The 17,597-nt window shown below is 51.4% G+C and overlaps 1 protein-coding gene across 2 annotated transcripts; it reads right to left on the reverse strand.

Moving 5' to 3' along the window:
• Positions 1–7,255: 7,255 nt before the first annotated feature.
• Positions 7,256–12,380, reverse strand: RGS16 (regulator of G protein signaling 16). Of its 2 annotated transcripts, none has more exons than XM_032318831.1 (5): positions 12,192–12,380; positions 11,135–11,245; positions 10,275–10,336; positions 9,823–9,989; positions 7,256–8,399 (listed from the first exon to the last, which is right to left on the reverse strand). In XM_032318831.1, the coding sequence occupies exons 1-5, from the start codon at positions 12,233–12,235 to the stop codon at positions 8,178–8,180; spliced, it is 606 nt and encodes a 201-aa protein (XP_032174722.1). In that variant the 5' UTR covers positions 12,236–12,380; the 3' UTR covers positions 7,256–8,177. The 2 variants fall into 2 exon arrangements, with proteins under 2 accessions (XP_032174722.1, XP_032174721.1); XM_032318830.1 differs by having other exon boundaries at positions 10,275–10,339; positions 12,192–12,379.
• Positions 12,381–17,597: the final 5,217 nt, after the last annotated feature.

The raw sequence follows: 17,597 nt of genomic DNA on the forward strand, positions 1-17,597 counted from the left end.
CATGCAACATGGTTTTTTAACATTCCTTCTGGTCTAGAAGTTCTGTTCTTGCCACTTTCCTAGCACGGAGATGCGTACTGTGTACTGAAGGCCACTGTGGGAAATATTCCGGTCCTCAAGGAATAGCCAGTCTTGATGGGGAGACCAACTCCTGACCATCTTGAGCCAGGAGAATCCCAAGAGACATGTAGGGAGTGACACCTGTTCTGGTAGGAGGAGACTTGAGAATGCCCAGAGACCCAAGCCACAGGGCTGGGTCCAGAGCTCCAGACCGAAGAAGGAGCCACCTCCAACAGCAGAAGCAAGCAGGCCCAGGAGCCGGTGGGAAACCAAGGGGGAGAACATGCAGAGAAGCCTAGGCCAAGGTTATAAATGTAAGGCTGTCCCCCTCCATCCCTTTGGCGTCCCCTTTCCACACACAACATGTTGATATGTGGACATAGTGTCCTCACCCTCCCCTTCTTTGGTCCAGAAAGATCCCTCAGGCTGCAAGGATGTGCTCTAAGAAAACTGCATTTGGCTCACCAGAAGCTCTTCTTCAATCTTGGCCAGGAGACAATGGGGTCCAATTGGATCAGACGTATTACTGACGTTCTCACAGCTTCATCATAATTTTGCTAATTAAATCCAGATTTTCCCACTTTCCTGCGACTGCAGTAAACATTCATCTTACATATTCTGTGACGTGTTCAAAATAAAAAGATGAGGAAGTAGAGGTGCAGCTAAGATAGGAAACTAACAATTGCAAGCAAAACAAAACAAACAAAACCAGAATTGCTCAGGACCCAAGTGATCATAAAGCAGAACTCCAAAGGAATAAACAAAGGAGTAGCAAGAAATGTAGGCAAAGCAAAACAGCTGGCACAGCTAGAAACTCTCTAGCATTTGCCGGTGCAATGAGGCTGTTGACAGGGCATTCCATGCCCATGGGCAGGAGCAGGAAATGGCAAGACTCTTGCTAGCAGAGGTCAAGGCATTAAGTTTTCAGAGTGCTTCAGAGCAAGGATTCTGGCACCAGACTACCCTGCTTCAAATCTAGACTCTCCCACTATGATAGAATAATTAGAAAAAATAGCCACATTTTTTCAACCCTCTCTATATCCATGCCCTCCACAATTTAATTTCATGCTTTTTCTCACTAAGTACTCTCATTACTCCCCCTCTTTGAATCTGGGCTGGGGACCCTGCCACCATATAATGAAGTCTGGTCTAGCCTGCTGGGTGATAGGAGATACATGGCCCAGACACCACCATTGCCCAAGCCAACAACCATCCTCCTTAGATATATGACGAAGACCATCCTAGACCAGCCCACTCCCGTCAACTCTCAACAGCCCTCCAGTGGGTCACAGACACAAGAACAAGCCAGTGGAGATCAGCTGAGCCTGGCCGAGATAAGCAGAGGTGCCTAGCTGACCCACAGAGTCACGAGAATAATAAATGCTTATTATCTGAAGCCACAGAGTTGTGGAAGGGCTTGTCATGCAGCAATAGCTCACCATACAGCCACCGGCTAACTCTTTGAATTTGGACAATTTTCTTAAACCTTCCAGGCCTTGATTTCTACATCTGCAATATGGTGATATTAAACAATATTAAACAATAACATAACTTACCTCACAGGAATATGGTACAGATTGCAGAAATGGACCTACGTGAGGCACTTGGAATAGTGCCCTTCACATGTACATAGCTACAATTTGTGCTGAGTATTTTCTGTAAATTTCCTCCTTCAATCATCACAAAAGTCCTATGAAGCCAGTCCTATTCTTATTCACAGGTTACAGGAAAAAGTGAGTCTCTGAGAAATCCAATAATGTGCTGAGATCATTTGGCTAGTAAGGAGCAGATAGGGGACTGAATCCAGGGCCTGCTGTCTAAAGCTTGATACTACCTTATCTGTGGAACCATCTCTGGGAACTGGCAAGACGGAGTAAGTTAAGGCAATGATACTGTCCAGCACAGAACTCTCTCTTAATTGGGGGCCCAAATTATAATCCAAATAAAGGATTAATCCACACATTATTGCTTTTCTCGAAGTTTAAATCAAATCCTTGTCTAGGTTGGTGACCAAAGCTTGAGAATCACCAAAACTGTAAGTCAAGAGGTATCGTTTCTAAATGATGGAGATTCAAACTTCATTATCTAGCCGCTGACGGCATTACATCCCTCACCCTTGGGATTTCTTCTCCATTATTTAAATTTCAAATCTTTCTTTTCTTCCCTAAAGCAATTTGAAGAGCTAGACCAATTTAAAAGTTTCAGTGAAAGGGAATTACCTTGAGATCAGCCCTTAATATGCCCCGAACACCTTTCTCTCTTTACCTAAAAACTTCAGTTTCTAAAGTTAATTTTGCCCTATTGACTAAAGAACTCTTGTTTTAAACCTTGTACCCACTGGTTCTTCACAGTTATTCTAATTATTATCATTTATATTAAACGTTCACATATTTACTAAAATGCGTCAGTAAACAAAACTATAAATTATATCTCTTGGATACCATTCCTCTGGAAGAAGCCAAACAAAGTAGGGCAAAAGTCAAGCAATACCAAGGAAAACGTTTGCATTGCCTGATATGGCCACAGGGAGGCAGCAGAGGGCTGAGGGATGGGCCAGAGTTGGGGGCCCTTCCCGTCAGGTGGGAGCCACAGCCTGAATTTGGAAAGTGCTGGCTGACCCGGGTTTGAAGGAGCTGATGAATGGCTGAACCCTTGATTTCCTCATTTGAAAAATCCGATGTGATGCTCTGCATGTCAGATGATACACGATATAAAACAGCAGTACTATTCTTGAAAGAAACGTAGACTTGGAATCTGGTTCTTGCATTCTAATCAAGAAGTCAATAAAAGATGACTGTCAGATACCTGTGCATACAAGGCACTGTGCTGAGTACTAGGAATCAGATGATCATAATAATAACTAATATTCATGGGACAACATTGTGCCAAACACTCACTTCATTCAGTGTCCCCTCGGAGGGGTTCACTCTTCTGTCTTCATTTTACTGATGAGGGAATGGCCCTAGTAACTTCCCAAGGTCGTAGAGCAAATGAGCCAGGATTCCGACCATCTTGATTCCACGGCCAGGCCTGTGAACTGCTTTGCTGCGGTCTTTTGAATTTGGACAATTTTCTTAAACCTTCCAGGCCTTGATTTCTACATCTGCAATATGGTGATATTGCAGATGTAGGTGCAATCTACATATTATCTAGGTGAATAATATGGCTTCTGATCTTGAAGAGGCCAGTTTAGGGGAAGGAAAACATGTGAAGTGCTCCGTGCAGAATGGGCAGCAAAGTCAAGAGTGTGTCCTAGAATCACAGATGTGGGGGAGATTCACTTGGCGCAGTAGGCATCTGGGAGGGCTTCACACAGGAGGTGATGCTTTTGTTGCATTTAGAGGTGGGCATTCCCCTCCACATCACTCCCAGTTCAAAAAAAATAAGAGAGGAAAAGGGCATTCCAAGTAGAGAGAACAGGATGTGCATAGAGGCCATCTGGGCAGGAGACAGCTCAGGAGAGGGACTTGGGTCAGCTCAGGGTGAGCCTCAGATGCCGTGGTCAGATCCGGACTTTCTTTTGGAGTCAGGGGGAGCCATTGAAGGAGTTTGAGGGCAGCCACGACGTGGTCAGATCTGTGCTTTAGGGATAAAGATTGGCAGCATGGGCAATGGGTGGGGGAGGCCAGGGGCGGGAGACCAAGTGGAAAGCTGTCTTTATGCCTCAGACTGGAGAGGACAAAATGCTCCTCTAACGAAGTCTCGGTAGGCCCGGAGAAGAGAAGCTGGACACGACCCGTTTCCAAAACGGGATGAGCTGACATGCAGAAGAGATGGCACAGCCTGAATTTGGGTGGCCAGTGCCTCTGTGTACATATCAGGGTTAGAGAAACGGGAAGCAGTGTGCATCTGCGGGGGACGACAGTGACCTTGGTTTCAAACGTGTTATGTGTAAAGAACCTGTGGGACAGGTCTGAAGCTCAAAGCTGTAATCTGAACTTTCCTCCTGCTGGATTTAAAACCAATCAGTAACTTAAGAGACATTTGCTGAACGCTTTTTTGCAAGGCCCTGGGGAGAAAGAGACCTGCCTAGTCCCAGGAGCTCACCACAAGGACAGAAAGGCAGAAAGCAGGAATCTAAGTGCTCCAGTTCAGGTGAGCGTTGGCAGCGGTGGGACATGGAGAGGTCCGTAATCAGACCCAAAGGCTCAGGCAAGTCTACCCAGAAAGACCCTTGAGATGGCTTTTGGAAGATGCCTCCTTAGCTGATTAAGGAGGTAGAGGACAGGGCGCCTGGGTGGCTCAGTGGGTTAAGCTGCTGCTCAGGTCATGATCTCAGGGTCCTGGGATCGAGGCCCGCATCGGGCTCTCTGCTCAGCAGGGAGCCTGCTTCCCTCTCTCTCTCTCTCTGCCTGCCTCTCCATCTACTTGTGGTCTCTCTCTGTCAAATAAATAAATAAAATCTTAAAAAAAAAAAAAAAAGGAGGTAGAGCACAGCAATGAGACAGCGGGGTGGTCCAGGACAAGAAAGTCAAGAAATGTGAGACAGTAACAGCGAATCTGGGAACTGGAACAGATTTGTTTTCAAGGGACAGGGTCGAAAGTAGCAAGTGAGGTCTCAGAGGCCAGCCACAGCCTCCTTAGGAAATGCTTTCCCTGCTGAGCCAAAGCCTAGAGTGTCCTGGGGAGGGGGCAGAGGTCTAATGACATCAGAGCCACTTGCTAACAGTTTGATCTTCAGGAAATCCCTTAAACCCTCAGTAAAGCATTACAGCCCGGACTGCTTCGAACCTGGCACCTGGGACATGTAAAAGGTCAGCAAAGGACTGTTCTCCTCTCTAATGTGGACCTATTACCTTCAGCCACAGCACGGATGCCAAGACCACGTTTTATGTGAGAGGGAGGGTTAGGGGGATGGGGACGGCCCTTGAGGATGGTCTCACTGGACTGTGTGGCCCGCGAGCACACACCTCCCCGCCCCGCCCCTGGTTGTCCATCATCCCCGTTCTTTTCTCTACCACTCACTGACTACACCTGCCTTCTCCTCCTGGCTGCCCACATTGTTTCAGAAAGCGCACGTCTGTGCCCTTGTCTCACCATAGTCAGGATCCCTGCCCACTATTGAATAAAAGTAGTTACTGCTTTTGGTTTTCTGCCAGGCACATGGGATGCACTTGAAGGCATGTAAAACAGCGAAAAGACGGAAGGAAAAGAGGACATGTGGATGCCTCCCTGCCTCCCTGGGTACCCAGCTCTCTTCTTCCCCCACCAATCACCTTCCTACACCCATCTCTCGCACAGCAGATGACTCCTGATGCTGTAACTGGGTTCCCATCACTCCCATCCAACCCCACTGCTCTCCCCAGCCAGCTGCCCGGGGTCCGTTCCTTGCTCCATGAGCTCCAGTTCCCCGAATCACAGGCTAACAAACCTCACGGAGCTGGTGGAAAGACTCCCTGAGATCGGGCCCCTCCATAGCCCCTGACCGTAACTTCCTTCTCGGGCCCCTCAATTCTGAGTCCCTCCTGGAGATGCCCACAGAAACATCCCTTAGACCTGGGCTTAGAGAGAGAATCCACCTTGTTTTCCAGCCGACATTCCTGGCTGGAGTCTGGTCATTTACTCAGACGAACAATAGGGGAGAAATAAAAGCCAAGAGAAGGTCCAGATCTGTGGATAAACAGGTAATTCAAGAAAGGGCTTGGGAGGATTACAGCAGGAAGACCCTGGGCTCACCCCGTCCCACATGGTCAACTAGATATCATCTGCCTGCAAGTGGATAAACCAGAGAGTACAGACAGATAATTCGATAGAAAATGAATTTCTAAATAGTGGTAATGGGGTGGGGGAGAGGACCAGTGGGGTAAGAAGAGAGAGAACGAATAGGCTATTGGCGAAGGAAGAGTTGATACGATCCATGCAAGCCCAGCTCAACCCTCTGGCATCCTCAGCCCATGGGATGGAACAGTGTCATGTACAGAGCGGCTTCCCACAGCTCATCTCAGAGCCTGTCTATGAAATTATTTGCAAAATACTAATGCTTTGAATTTCTATGAAATCCTAATGCAAATTAAAAATGGGCCAAAGTGAGTATGCCCTGAAAGCTACCTTGTCTAACTTGTCACCTGCGGCTACTGGACCAAGGGGAGCCTCCCCTCGTGTTGTGAAAGGCCAAGTTGGGAATGGTTACTGGGTGAAGGACATGGGCTCTCCAATGACAGCAGGCCGACTGGGTCCCTTTGACACAACACAACAGCCCGACGCAAGTTGGGACTATCATCGGCTAAAGGAAGTTACCAATCTCGGGGGCCCCCCTTAGCACCTGGGCCCTTCTCATCAACTCTGCCAGTCACCAGACAAACATGGGTCTTCCCGTTGGGCCTCTGCCTTGACCCGAGAGCTGTGGCATGCGCGGGGAGGGCTCTCCGGAGGCCAGCTCCTGCCCCAGGCTTGCCCTCCCTCTTCCCACCTGCACAGAACTTGCGGCCAGGATCTCGTATTTGGGTTTTATTTTTATTTTACAAGAATATAACATGCTAAAACAGGGAAACAGGGGTAAAGTACATCCTTCTTATCTAGGAAACCAGCTCCATTGTCAACAATAAATAAATAGTTAAGCAGTGAGGAGTCCCTGACAGGCGCGAAGAGGTTCCCAGCACATTCAGAGGTAGAGTCTGGTGGAGAGGGAGACAGGCTACCAGCTCCCGCTGAGATTCTCCAGCAGAGGCAAACCGAAATTACAATAATAAATAACAACACCAACAACACAACAGTAATAAAAATAATATGCTATGACAATTGTCACAAAACCAACAACACATTATACTTAAATAATTTTCTCCTGGAGGAGCTCAGAGCGTAGAGAGAACAGTGTGGCTTCTCCTGGGGTCGAAGGGGTCGCCTGGTTCATTCAGTTCCTGGGCCTGGGCTCCCGCAAAAGTCCCGTGAGGAAAATGCGTGTTTGGGGTTGCCCTGAGGTGACAAGCAGGTCCTGATTCCCCGCCCCCACCCCAGTTAGGTTCTTCCAAGCAGCCTCTCTCTCCAGCTGCACCCCTGGCTTCCGTCTTCCAAGGGCCACCGTGGTCCCTGGTCCAATTTCCCCCAACACTCCAGTAAGTGCACCTCACATCCACAGGATGGAAACATAAGGTTCCCCTTCCATTCTGGGCATCTTTCTTTCCCTGTTCTCACACCCAGAAAAAATGCTGGCTTGATTTCAACGGAACTTTTGGGAACTGCCAAGAGATTTCTTAGGATCCTTTTCTTCCTCATTCCATACTGCAGAGCCCAAGAGCTGAACTAGCCGCTCACTGAGAGGTCCCACACCTTCTGCCTCATGGGCCCTATGGTCTAGGGCAGCACGGGGCCAGGAGAGGGCACACCGCCCCCCCACATCAGGCCCTCGGGGGGGCCCTACTCACAGATGGACCTTGCTTCAAGCACAGGGCCGGGGATCGCCTGCAAAGGTCACCAAGAGCACCAAGATTAATTTCACAGGAGCACAATGGCCCCTTTTCCAGGCTCTCTACTGATGTGGAAAGGGGCTCAAAAGGCCAGTTTTCGAGGTATTAAAAAAAAAAAAATCTCATTTTGGGCAAGTGTCAAATTGTCCTCTGGCCTTGCAAAGACCATGAGGCTGGACACAAATGTGGGGAAGGGCAAGCTAAGGGAGCCCCAGGCAGCCCGGAGGCAGGTGAGGAGGGCAGAGTGGGAAGGCACCGCATCCGCAGCTCCCTCCTGGGCCCAGGCACCCGGCAACTAGGAAAACAGGATGTAGCCGGAGTCAGCTCCTCCCCGGAGGAAGAGCTGGTCTGGCTGTCCTGCTCTCCTTTTCAAGTTTCCTTTATCCGTGTTTCCCAGTCCACCCTGGAATAGTTCTTGCCCCGTGGAGAACGACAAGAGCAAGGGTAACTCCTACGCCGCCTTTCCTTTCCCCAGAGAGCCCCACGCGACCCTCATCTTCGGCCCTTATCCGCCGGTCCTGGAAGTGGGGGTGGAGGGGGCCCTCTCGTGCACGGAGCCCAGTCCCACAGTATCTGGAGGAGAGGCCGCCTCCAAAACAGGCTGCCAAAGGGCTTTTTTCTTCACTGTCCTCTCTCGCTTGCTTGGTGGAATCTGCCTTAGGGACGGGTGACTCCACCTCTACCCCTGGGCTGGCTCCCTCCCGGCCACGAGGCTCAGGTGTGCAGGGGCTCTGCGTGGCTGCTGCTGGCCAGAGAGGCAGAGGCGGCCGAGGCTTGGGCCACCAGGTCCCGGTAAGCAGGGGACTTCAGGAAGCGTGGATAGGAGTCCTTCTCCATCAGGGTGCGAGTCTTCCCCTGAGCCACGTCAAAGCACGTGGCCGTGGCAGCCTGCAGGTTCATCCTGGTCAGCTCCCTGGTCTCATGGTCTATGTTCACCTGTGGAAGGAAGGCAAGCACGTGGGTGAGGGGAGGGTGGGCCAGGCAAGGGGTCCAGAGGGCCACGGGGTTGGTGGGGGTGGGGGAGGCTGACGGGCCTGAACCAGGAACCTGGGGTCTCCTGAACTGACCATTAACTGGCTTTTCAACTCTGGGCCCGTCTGTGCAATTGGACGCAGGATCTGCCCTCCGATCTCCCAACGTTATCAAGGATGTATGAAGAAGGTATACAGATCTAACGCCTTTTCCTCCCTGCCTTCGGACAGTCCTGGTTCAGTTCTCCGTCGCCTCTCTCCTCAGGTTAACGCCAGAGCCTGCTAACTGGTCTCTCTCCTTCACCCTCACGCCTGTGGCCGGTTCCCTAGCCAGCGGTTAGAGTGAGCCTCGGAAAACTCAAGTCAGGTTGCCAGCAGCAGTGCTGTCCTCCTGTGTCACTCAGAGGAAAAGCCAGCGTGTGTGCTGGGCCCACACAGCCACCTGGGCCCACATCTGGCCCACTGCCCCCTGGTCTGACCTCTCCTACTCTGACTCCCTCCCTCTCTGAGCTCCACTCAGGCCCCCTTCCTGCTGGCTTTTGCACTTGCCATTTCCTGTGTTGCAATGTTCTTCCCTCCCTTCTTATGTGCATCTGTTCATTTGTCACCTAAAGGGGTGACCCACCCCTCACTTCCCTTTGTAAAACAAAAAGACCTCACATCCGGCCAGCCTGTACTCCAGGGCTCCCTTTCAAATCCTGCTTTGCTTGGGTCAGAACACGCACCGTCCCCTGACATGTTATTTACTCATTTAATCGGTTATTGTCATCTTCTCTCAATAGTAGAGACTTCTTGTCCCTGCTATGTCCCCAGTGACTATAACCGTGCCTTGCATGTAATTGGTGCTCAATAAGTCTTTATGGAATAACATGGAAAAAATTAAAGTGCTCAGAAAAATACAGAGAAGGCTACAAAAGCAAGGCGTTACTATTCTCTCTCCACAAGGTGGCCCCACTCGCTTTGCCAAACGCTGGTGGCAGGGAGCCAAGACCAGAGGGAAGTGCAAAAATTCACCACCCACGGACCAGTCAGCCAGAGGCAGGTCAGTCAGGAGACGGCACCGGGTCACACGAGGTCCCCAGGTTGACCCGTCTCTCCGCTCGTGTGTTTTGAGCCTCTTTGCAAAAGTGGGTATGAACAGAAGCCAGAACCCCTCCCTGCCAAGCCCTCCAGCCCCCCTCAGCGAGTCTGAGGGTGACAGCAGCCTGGAGTCCCAGGGCGCCTGGCTCTCCTAGTCTGCGGCCACAGAAGCCCATTCAGCCCTGTGCCACATAAGATCGCTCTCTAAAGTCAACCCTTCCCTGACTAGACCACCCCCAGCCCCAGTCCTCGGCGGGGAAGGGGCAGCCAGGGTCTGGAGGAGCCCCGGAACCTGCTGAGGCTCTGACCTCCTTAGGAGCTTCGCTGCGGATGAACTCCTCAAAGATCTTGTGAGCCCGGGAGGCCAGCTTGGTGGCCGAGCGGAGCTTCTTAAACTCCTCGCAGGCCAGCCAGAACTCCAGGTTCTCCTCGCTTAACTCCGTCTTCAGGAAGGCGTGGAAAGCGGCCACTCCATCTAGGGTTGAGGGGAGAGAGGGAGAGACAGGTCAGACAGCGGGACAGCAGGGAATAAAAGAAGAAAGACGGCAATTGTGGTTAATGGTTCTATTTTTAGGATGTAATTTTCTTGAACAAGGACCTGCCTTTGTGTTCTGAACAGAGGCTGGCACACTAGGGGATCATTATTATTATTACTACGACTATTATTTTGCCCACGCTTTTCAGCATCCCTCAGGCTGGCTCCAAAGCACATGGGTACACATGTGCCATCCACAGACAGACACAACAGGGTCCTACTCACTTTTACTGCTCAGTAGCAAGTCAAATGACTCTTTCCACCCCAGCACATCTTCTGAGAAGTTTCTGCTAAAAAAGAAGAAGAGAAAAAAAGAAAAGCCAAGATTTTCATTTTGAAAAAAAAACAAAAACAAAAAACAGCACAGGAATGCATAGCATAAATCCTAGCTGGAACTCTGATGGAAGTTGTAGGATTCACATTGCTGGGTGATTATTGGAGCTGACTTCTCGAACTCTTAATTGAGGCTATAGGTGTTTTTCTAGAGCACAGTTCAGTAACGAGAGACCAAATTCAAGGACCTTCTGCCCCTCAGTAAATAACCCTAAGATGGTCTCTTCGTTGTCCAAAATTTTTTCTCTTCCTCTGACTCTGAACTTTGTTTTCTACACTTCCCTCATGAAAAGCAGGGCCTCAGAGATATAGATGAACTCTACCCATAGCGCCAGAGACCAGAGCAGTACCTGGCAATTGAACACTGGTGTTCATGTGAAAGGGCTTGTAGGCAGAGTGCACGCTAATGGAGGAAGAGTCATTGACTGAAAAGCCTCAAGTGTTCACAGACCCTGTCCTAGCCCTGGCTGCACGGACAATGACATCTCCAGGTGGGGGAGTCTGGTAACTAGACATTCCAACCCTGTCTGGTAACTAGACAGCCCTGGTCTGTCGGTGACCTCAGAACCCAGGCGCCCCCTATCCAGTCACCCATGGCAGACCAGCAGGAATCTTCACTAAATTCTCCAGGAAGGGGTCACCAAGGCCCACCATTCATGTCCTAATTTCTCCTTGTATTTTCTTTCTTGTGGCTCTTTCCCTAAATCTGGCTCCCTCCCCTCCAGGGCCCTAGGCCGGCTAGCGGGGCTTACCCCTCTTTGCTGTGTTTGCTGCTCCACTCAAATTTGCCAACGCTCCCAGTATCAGAGCCCAGCTCTGATTTGTGAAGAAAGATCCCCAGTCGTGTCTTGAACTCTTTGGCTCTGAAAGACAAAGCAGGAACATGTAGGGTCCTACATTGATTCAGCCAAAGCAAAAAGGTTTATGGGGTCCCAAAGAGTTTAGACTGGTGTCCCCTCATTCCAGCCTCAAGGGTCCCTGGGAAACTTCAGCTGTTCCCAGGGCTTAAACTCTGCTTGGCTCTTAATATCACCAACCCAGAACAATGAAAGTAATCCTTTAGCTGTTCCTCAGTAGGGCTTAAACTTTATGAGTTTAGAGCACAGCACATGTGGGCTTTTCCCCTCTTAAGCCACACTGCTCTATCTTTGTGGCTGTTGGTGAGCAGAAGGCAGTTCAGCACCCTCTAGGCTTATCATGAATATTTTGGGAACTGTGCGGAAGTTGATTCCTGCTTTCACCTTCTTCATCTTTTCCTTCCCAGCCACCAGCTCCAGCAAGGACCAGACGTGGTTCAGTAGCTCCCTGGGAAGTGGGCACATTCCTCACCGGGTCCCCCCCCCCCAAAAAAACACCTCCCTGCCTTCTCAGGGCCCAGACAGACCACGCTCCTAGACCTGGGCTGTGAATGGGATTCACAGCCCACAAATAGAATGAAAACCGAGTGCTGAAGAAACTAGAAAAGGGAGTTCCGCCTGCCGGTGCGACTGAGCTCTTCTGCAGCCCCGTCTTCCGCAGGTCGGCTGAGGACTGCCACTCCTCAGAAGATGGGGAATGACAGAGAGCAGTGATTCCTTTGCTTCCCGCGGTTCTTCCTTCTCCCTTCTCTCGGCCCGTCGCTGCTCTAAGACTCTAAAGGAGGCATCTGAAAACCTGGAACCAAGGTGACCTCTGCCTCTCCACTCAAGTCGCTAGAGTCCCATTCTCCTGCCCGCCCGGTCCCCAAGCCTGTCCCTCCACTCCCTAAGGACTGGTGGGACTTGGACTTGCTGCGGGCAGCTGGAAGACCCACGGACAAGCTCCTCGTACCTCTCCAGGCAGGTGGTGGGGAAGGCGGCCAGGGTCCGGCACATGGCTGCGGGTTCCGGGCAGCACGTCGCGGGGAGGATGGTGACGGGCTCCAGCGGTCACGGCGAACGAGGACCAGGGCCGGCGGCTGGCACTATCCAAGGCTTCTTGGCTTTATCGGGTTGCACGCGCGGACTCACCGCTACCCCGCGGCTTTTATCCCCTCGGAGGGAGCGGGGCGGGGCTGAGGGCTGCCGACCAATCGGAGAGCGGGACGGCGAGCGGGGATGAGAGAGGCGGGGCCCAGGAGCTCGACGGGGCGGGGCGCCCGCAACTTGCCCCCAGCTGGGCGCACGCGGCTGCCCTCTCCTCCGGGCTGCACCGGCGTGCGGAAGGAGAAGCGGCGGGGAAGTCACACGGCCCGAGAAGCGCCCACTCAGTTTAGTAGGAAAAAAACCCGTCCGCCTCTAGTGAAAGCAGAAAACCCGCTCAGCGGCAGCGGGCGGATTTGCGTAGGGGGTGGCGAGCCGGGGAGGCACGCACCGTGGGGATCGCAGCCGGCGCCCGAACCTGCCCGGACCGCGCCGCAGGAGCGGGAGGCGCAAGCGGCGCAAGGCGGCGTCGGGATTACACTGATTACTCTTCACGCTCGTGGGGCTAAGGAAGCCCTTTACCGCAGCTCGTCATCGCCTCTCCTCCGTTTCGGAGACGAAGAAACGCAGTCAGAAAGTTAGAGACCTACCCAAGATCAGAGGGTTGGAATTAGCAGATCAATGGCCGGGGGTGGGGTGGGGGCGGGGCTGGACGCTTTCTTGAGCATCTGTGCGCCGGGCATCTTTACTAAGAGTCAGGTTTAATAATTTGCTCAGCGTTACGCAATTAGTGTTTCACCAGCATTCAAATACGAATTTACTACGCTTTTTCCACTGCCCTCCCGGCCAAAATTAGAATCCCCACTTCTCTGTAAACTGATGAATGATCCTGGGTTTAAGCAGCAGCTAGTTCAGTGTCCTTATCTCTGAGGTCAAGGTAAGAAATGCCCTCCCTCTCTCACCTTCCCATAAAGGCCTTACAGCTCCCCTCGCCTCCCACCGTTCCCCCTCAGTTCTCCCTTGGGATTACTATTAATGAAGTTGTCTGTGAGGTTTATAGTGTGGAATCCAGAGCTGGGTTTCTAGGTTTCCAGTCATAACTCCACCACCTACTGATAGGAGACCTTGGGCAAACTTCCTAATCTTTCTTTGCCTCGGTTTCCTTATCTCTAAGATGAACATATGGTACACCTATTTCATAAAGATGTGAGTATTACGTTAATTCTTAGTTTGAGTTCCCCAGGAGATGGGAAAGAGTTGCCCTGAGGCAGAGTCTTGCTGGGGAGAGTTCTCAGACCAGAGAGAGAGTGAGAGAAACAGGGTTGCTCAGAGGGAAGAGTTAAATGCCAGGTTGCTGCAACAGAGAATGCAGTTGGCCCCAGGGCCTTGGTACGCATTGGCCATTCATTGGATGTGGTTGTCCCAAGAACGTGGCTTAATCTTAAGCAAGGCAACCCCCTCTGTTAAGGCCAGAGGGACTGTGCTGACAGCCTACAGCAGACAATAGGTTGGACAGTGAGGGCTGAGGTCCCGAACAGGCGATGATGGTCGTGTACCGCAACACCCACAGTAAGATGCTTAGATCAGTGCCGAGCACATAGTTAGCACTCAATAAATGCTAGCTCTCAGGCTTACTTGCTAGGGACACAAGAATTGCTAGACAATAAGGAAAAGAGGTATGTTTTTTGTATCTCTTGCAATTTAGGTTTTTATTTCATGAGGGGCATCTAGGAGTTGCGGTTCTCCAGCAAGGCCTGGAAATAAAGGGTCAGAATAGAGAAAGGGAGATTAGAGAAGAGATCCCCAGCTTAGACAGCTGGGTGAGACAGCCCAGAAAAGCTGGTTGGGGAAGGAAAGGTTGAAACCACAAAGGGGGAGGGGACAGGAAGGCCTGGAGATAGTAGTTGGGCAAAAGAGGCCCAAATCAGAGCAACGTGTGGGGTTATCTGTCAAAGCAGATTCTCTAGTTAACCCAGGGCCCGCAGAAGGTGACTCAGTTCGTCAAAAACATAATGTACCCTGAAGAGGAGCGTCAAACCTTTCCCCAACCTGCCAGTGGGTTCGTAGACAAGGCCGGTGCGGAGAAGCTCACACGTTGGCAGCTCCATACCGGGTGCCAGAGATCCACCTCCCACCCCCCACCCCCCATCTTTGGTTCTTTGTTTCTCACGAGGCCACAACTGGGTTGGCCTGGAGCAGGGAGAGGGCAAGGGTTATGGTGTGCAACCAGGCAATGGAAGGACGCCTTTTAAACATCTGTGTTTCTCAGCATAATCCTCCATCCACACAAGGAAGCAGCCCACCGCCCCACCAGCAGGATGTTCTCTGGAGGCGTGGGTCCGCTGAGGGGAGACCTCCTGTGTCACCTGGGCTCCTCAGGGGCCGGGGCACGACTGTATTGTGCAGCTGCCAGGTGGGGACGTGGGTGGTGTCTGGGACAGCTTCTCTTCAAGCGACGAAAACAAGTTTACGGATGAAGCAAAGCAAATGCTGGTTCCTGCCCTCAGGAGTGCCATGTTGGAATCAGCCCAGACATGGCCACAGCACAACAAAAATCGTGATTATATTCAGAATCTCCCTAAACCTTCCTGTTCCGTCTGCATCCCTGTGAATAAGCCAGAGGAGCCTTTTAATTTCCATTTTGCAGACAACACAACAGCCAGTGCCTAAGGTGCGCTCACTTAAATGCCCTGCATCGGAAAAGAGCTGAATCAGGGCCAGCTCTCCAGATTCCTGAGCTGGTGCTTTCTCCCACTGGACAAAGAAAGCAAAAGAGGCGAGAGAGACAAAGCACATCCAATCCAAGAGCACAAAGCTCTGGGCTCAAGAGGAAGAACCCTTTCTGAGTTCAACCTGCCTCCCGGTTGCCATGGTTACCCCTTCGGTTTCCAGGCAGAAACTTTTTGAAGTTCACAATATATCCCAAATTCTCTCGCCAGCAGGTAGGCTGGTTCACATCTGCAATTTCGGTAATGACTCGACAGTTGCTGTGAATCCAGCAAATTGAGCCCACCTGTGAGCTGCACTAGCTTTGACATGAACCTGACCTCGTTTTTTTGCCCAGCACTCGCTGCACAGCTGTGCTGTGTTTCATGGAGGGTGTGGGGACACAGCTCCACAGCCTGGGTCATCTGAGATCGGGATTAACTATCCCATGACATCCCAGCCACACTGCCCTCCACCCGCCTCTGCCGCTCCGTCCACCCCATCCCCAGCCCCATGCTCTCCCCCGAGTGGAAGTCCAGGGAGGACCTTTAGCTCCTGAAAAGGGTCAGGGGAAATGGATACACTTTCTCGACTTCTGACTTGGCACGGATGGTCCCCCACAGGGGTCTGGATGTTCCCAATTCAATCATCGATCCACGGATAAATATTTATTAAGAATTTATTATGTTCCCTAGCCGGTGGGGAAATCACACAGCTTTTAGGCTCTTTGCTGAGTTTAATGACCTTCTATTTCCTCCTCGCGGAGGAAACGGAACTAGCATGGCGGGGAAGGAGAGATGAAAGGAAGTTATTGGTAGGAGTTGCAACCGAAGTCCTGGAAGGGGCGAGATCAGGGAGGGTCTGCCATGTTGAACGACGAGTGAGTGGGATTGGAGCAGGATGGAGTACAGCCGGAACATGCTGGATGGGTAGGAAGGAGGATGCCCCACGTGGGAGATATAGCTACGAAAAGCCAGTTGTAGTTTGGCGGTGCAGAAAGACTTAGGAATTCCCTATATACAGCAGAGGCTCTCAGGCATGTAGGTTGCACATCGGATGTCACTGATAGAAGCCAAAAAACAGCTGAAGCAACATATATCGTGAGGCAGCTCAGGAAAGAAAGAAATCCCCTCCTGAAGACGGGAAAGAGGGACCATCGTCCTGGAGGGTCACGACAAAAACTTCAGGCACTGTCCCTCCTGGGCAGGGGGAGGAGTTGCAGGAATTCAGCCTGGATACAAGAAACAGTTGCTTCCCCCTCCCACCCCCACCCCCCATAATCCTTCAGTGCACTGGGTACATCTCACTGTGATGGCTTTTTTTTTTTTTTTTTAAAGATTTTATTTATTTATTTGACAGAGAGAGATCACAAGTAGGAAGAGAGAGAGAGGAGGAAGCAGGCTCCCTGCTGAGCAGAGAGCCCGATGCGGGACTCGATCCCAGGACGCTGAGATCATGACCTGAGCCGAAGGCAGCGGCTTAACCCACTGAGCCACCCAGGCGCCCCACTGTGATGGCTTTTTTATGCTTCTCCAAATTCTCTTCCTCTTTCCTCCCTCCTGTTGGGAGGGGCTCTGGGGGAATGGGAGTCTGGGAGGCCTGCTTTTCTCTCCCTAGCCAGGCTACCGACCCCTAGCTTCCAAGACAGGGCAGCCTCAGCCACTTGAGGAGGAGGCTGAAAATTGTCCGCGGTACCCATGGCTTAGAGGCGCATGTCTAGACATGTCTGGACTCCTCTGTATGGCATAGGCGGCTCTGACCATCTGATGTCATATCCGTCATCTTTTCACCCTAAATCCCCACCAAACTCAGCAGTTGGCAGGCTCCACCCTGCCTTGCACGTACAAAACCCTGAGCCTGAGGTTCTCTTGGCCCAAATGTCCCTTTCCTCCTGTACCACTTGTTTAAAAGGAATGTCCTTCATGCTCCTTCCAGCCAGTCCTCCCGAGCCCCCATCAGAGGCAACCGCTAGTCTTACTCTTAGAACCGTGGGACCAGTGTTGACTCTTCTTAACTTTTTAACTTAATTTTGAGGGCTAATTTTGATTTCCAGCCTGTTTGCTTATGAGCTCCTAGAGGGTAGGGACCATTCCCTGGGTCACCTTTTCATCTTCAGCCCGTAGCGTCACACGCAGTTCGGAGTGTGTTCTAAATAAATGTTGGCTAGACGGGAAGCTTGATTTGACGCAAATCGTAACAGCTAGCCCGCCTCCGACTCCTGAGTTCTCCTTGACTACCAGTGCCCAGTGTCCCCCGCACAGCACGCCTGTCCCCGGCCTGTCTGCGCACTCGTCCCTTGCTGCGTCCGCTCTCAGCTACAAGTGCTTCTGCCATCACTTTGATGCATTCCCCAAAATACCAACTCAATTCACGACAACGAATGAGCCCTGTCTCATCCTAAGACTGAAAATAGGAGAAGTACTCAAGCACCCTGGGTGTCTACATGTCTTCCCCTTTCTCGCCCTCTCTCCTCATCCCTTTGTCCACTTCTGTCACGAATGTCCCTTCCTGATAGCACTGCACTTCCACTCCCTGAGACATAGAAACACGTTTATCGCAATGTGAATTTTTCTCATTTAATAATTTTTCAAGGCCCCAAGGAACTACTTAGGTTGAGAGAGCAGAGGCA

This window comes from Mustela erminea, chromosome 17 (genome assembly GCF_009829155.1).
Source record: "Mustela erminea isolate mMusErm1 chromosome 17, mMusErm1.Pri, whole genome shotgun sequence".
NCBI lineage: Eukaryota > Metazoa > Chordata > Mammalia > Carnivora > Mustelidae > Mustela > Mustela erminea.

Coding starts and splice junctions, on each gene's coding strand:
- RGS16 (XM_032318830.1), bottom strand. CDS start 12,235: ATGTGCCGGACCCTGGCCGCCTTCCCCACCACCTGCCTGGAGAG. Junction 10,340..11,134: donor AGCAAACACAGCAAAGAGGG/GTAAGCCCCGCT, acceptor CTTCTTTTTTAG/CAGAAACTTCTCAGAAGATG. Junction 9,990..10,274: donor CTTGCTACTGAGCAGTAAAA/GTGAGTAGGACC, acceptor CCTCAACCCTAG/ATGGAGTGGCCGCTTTCCAC.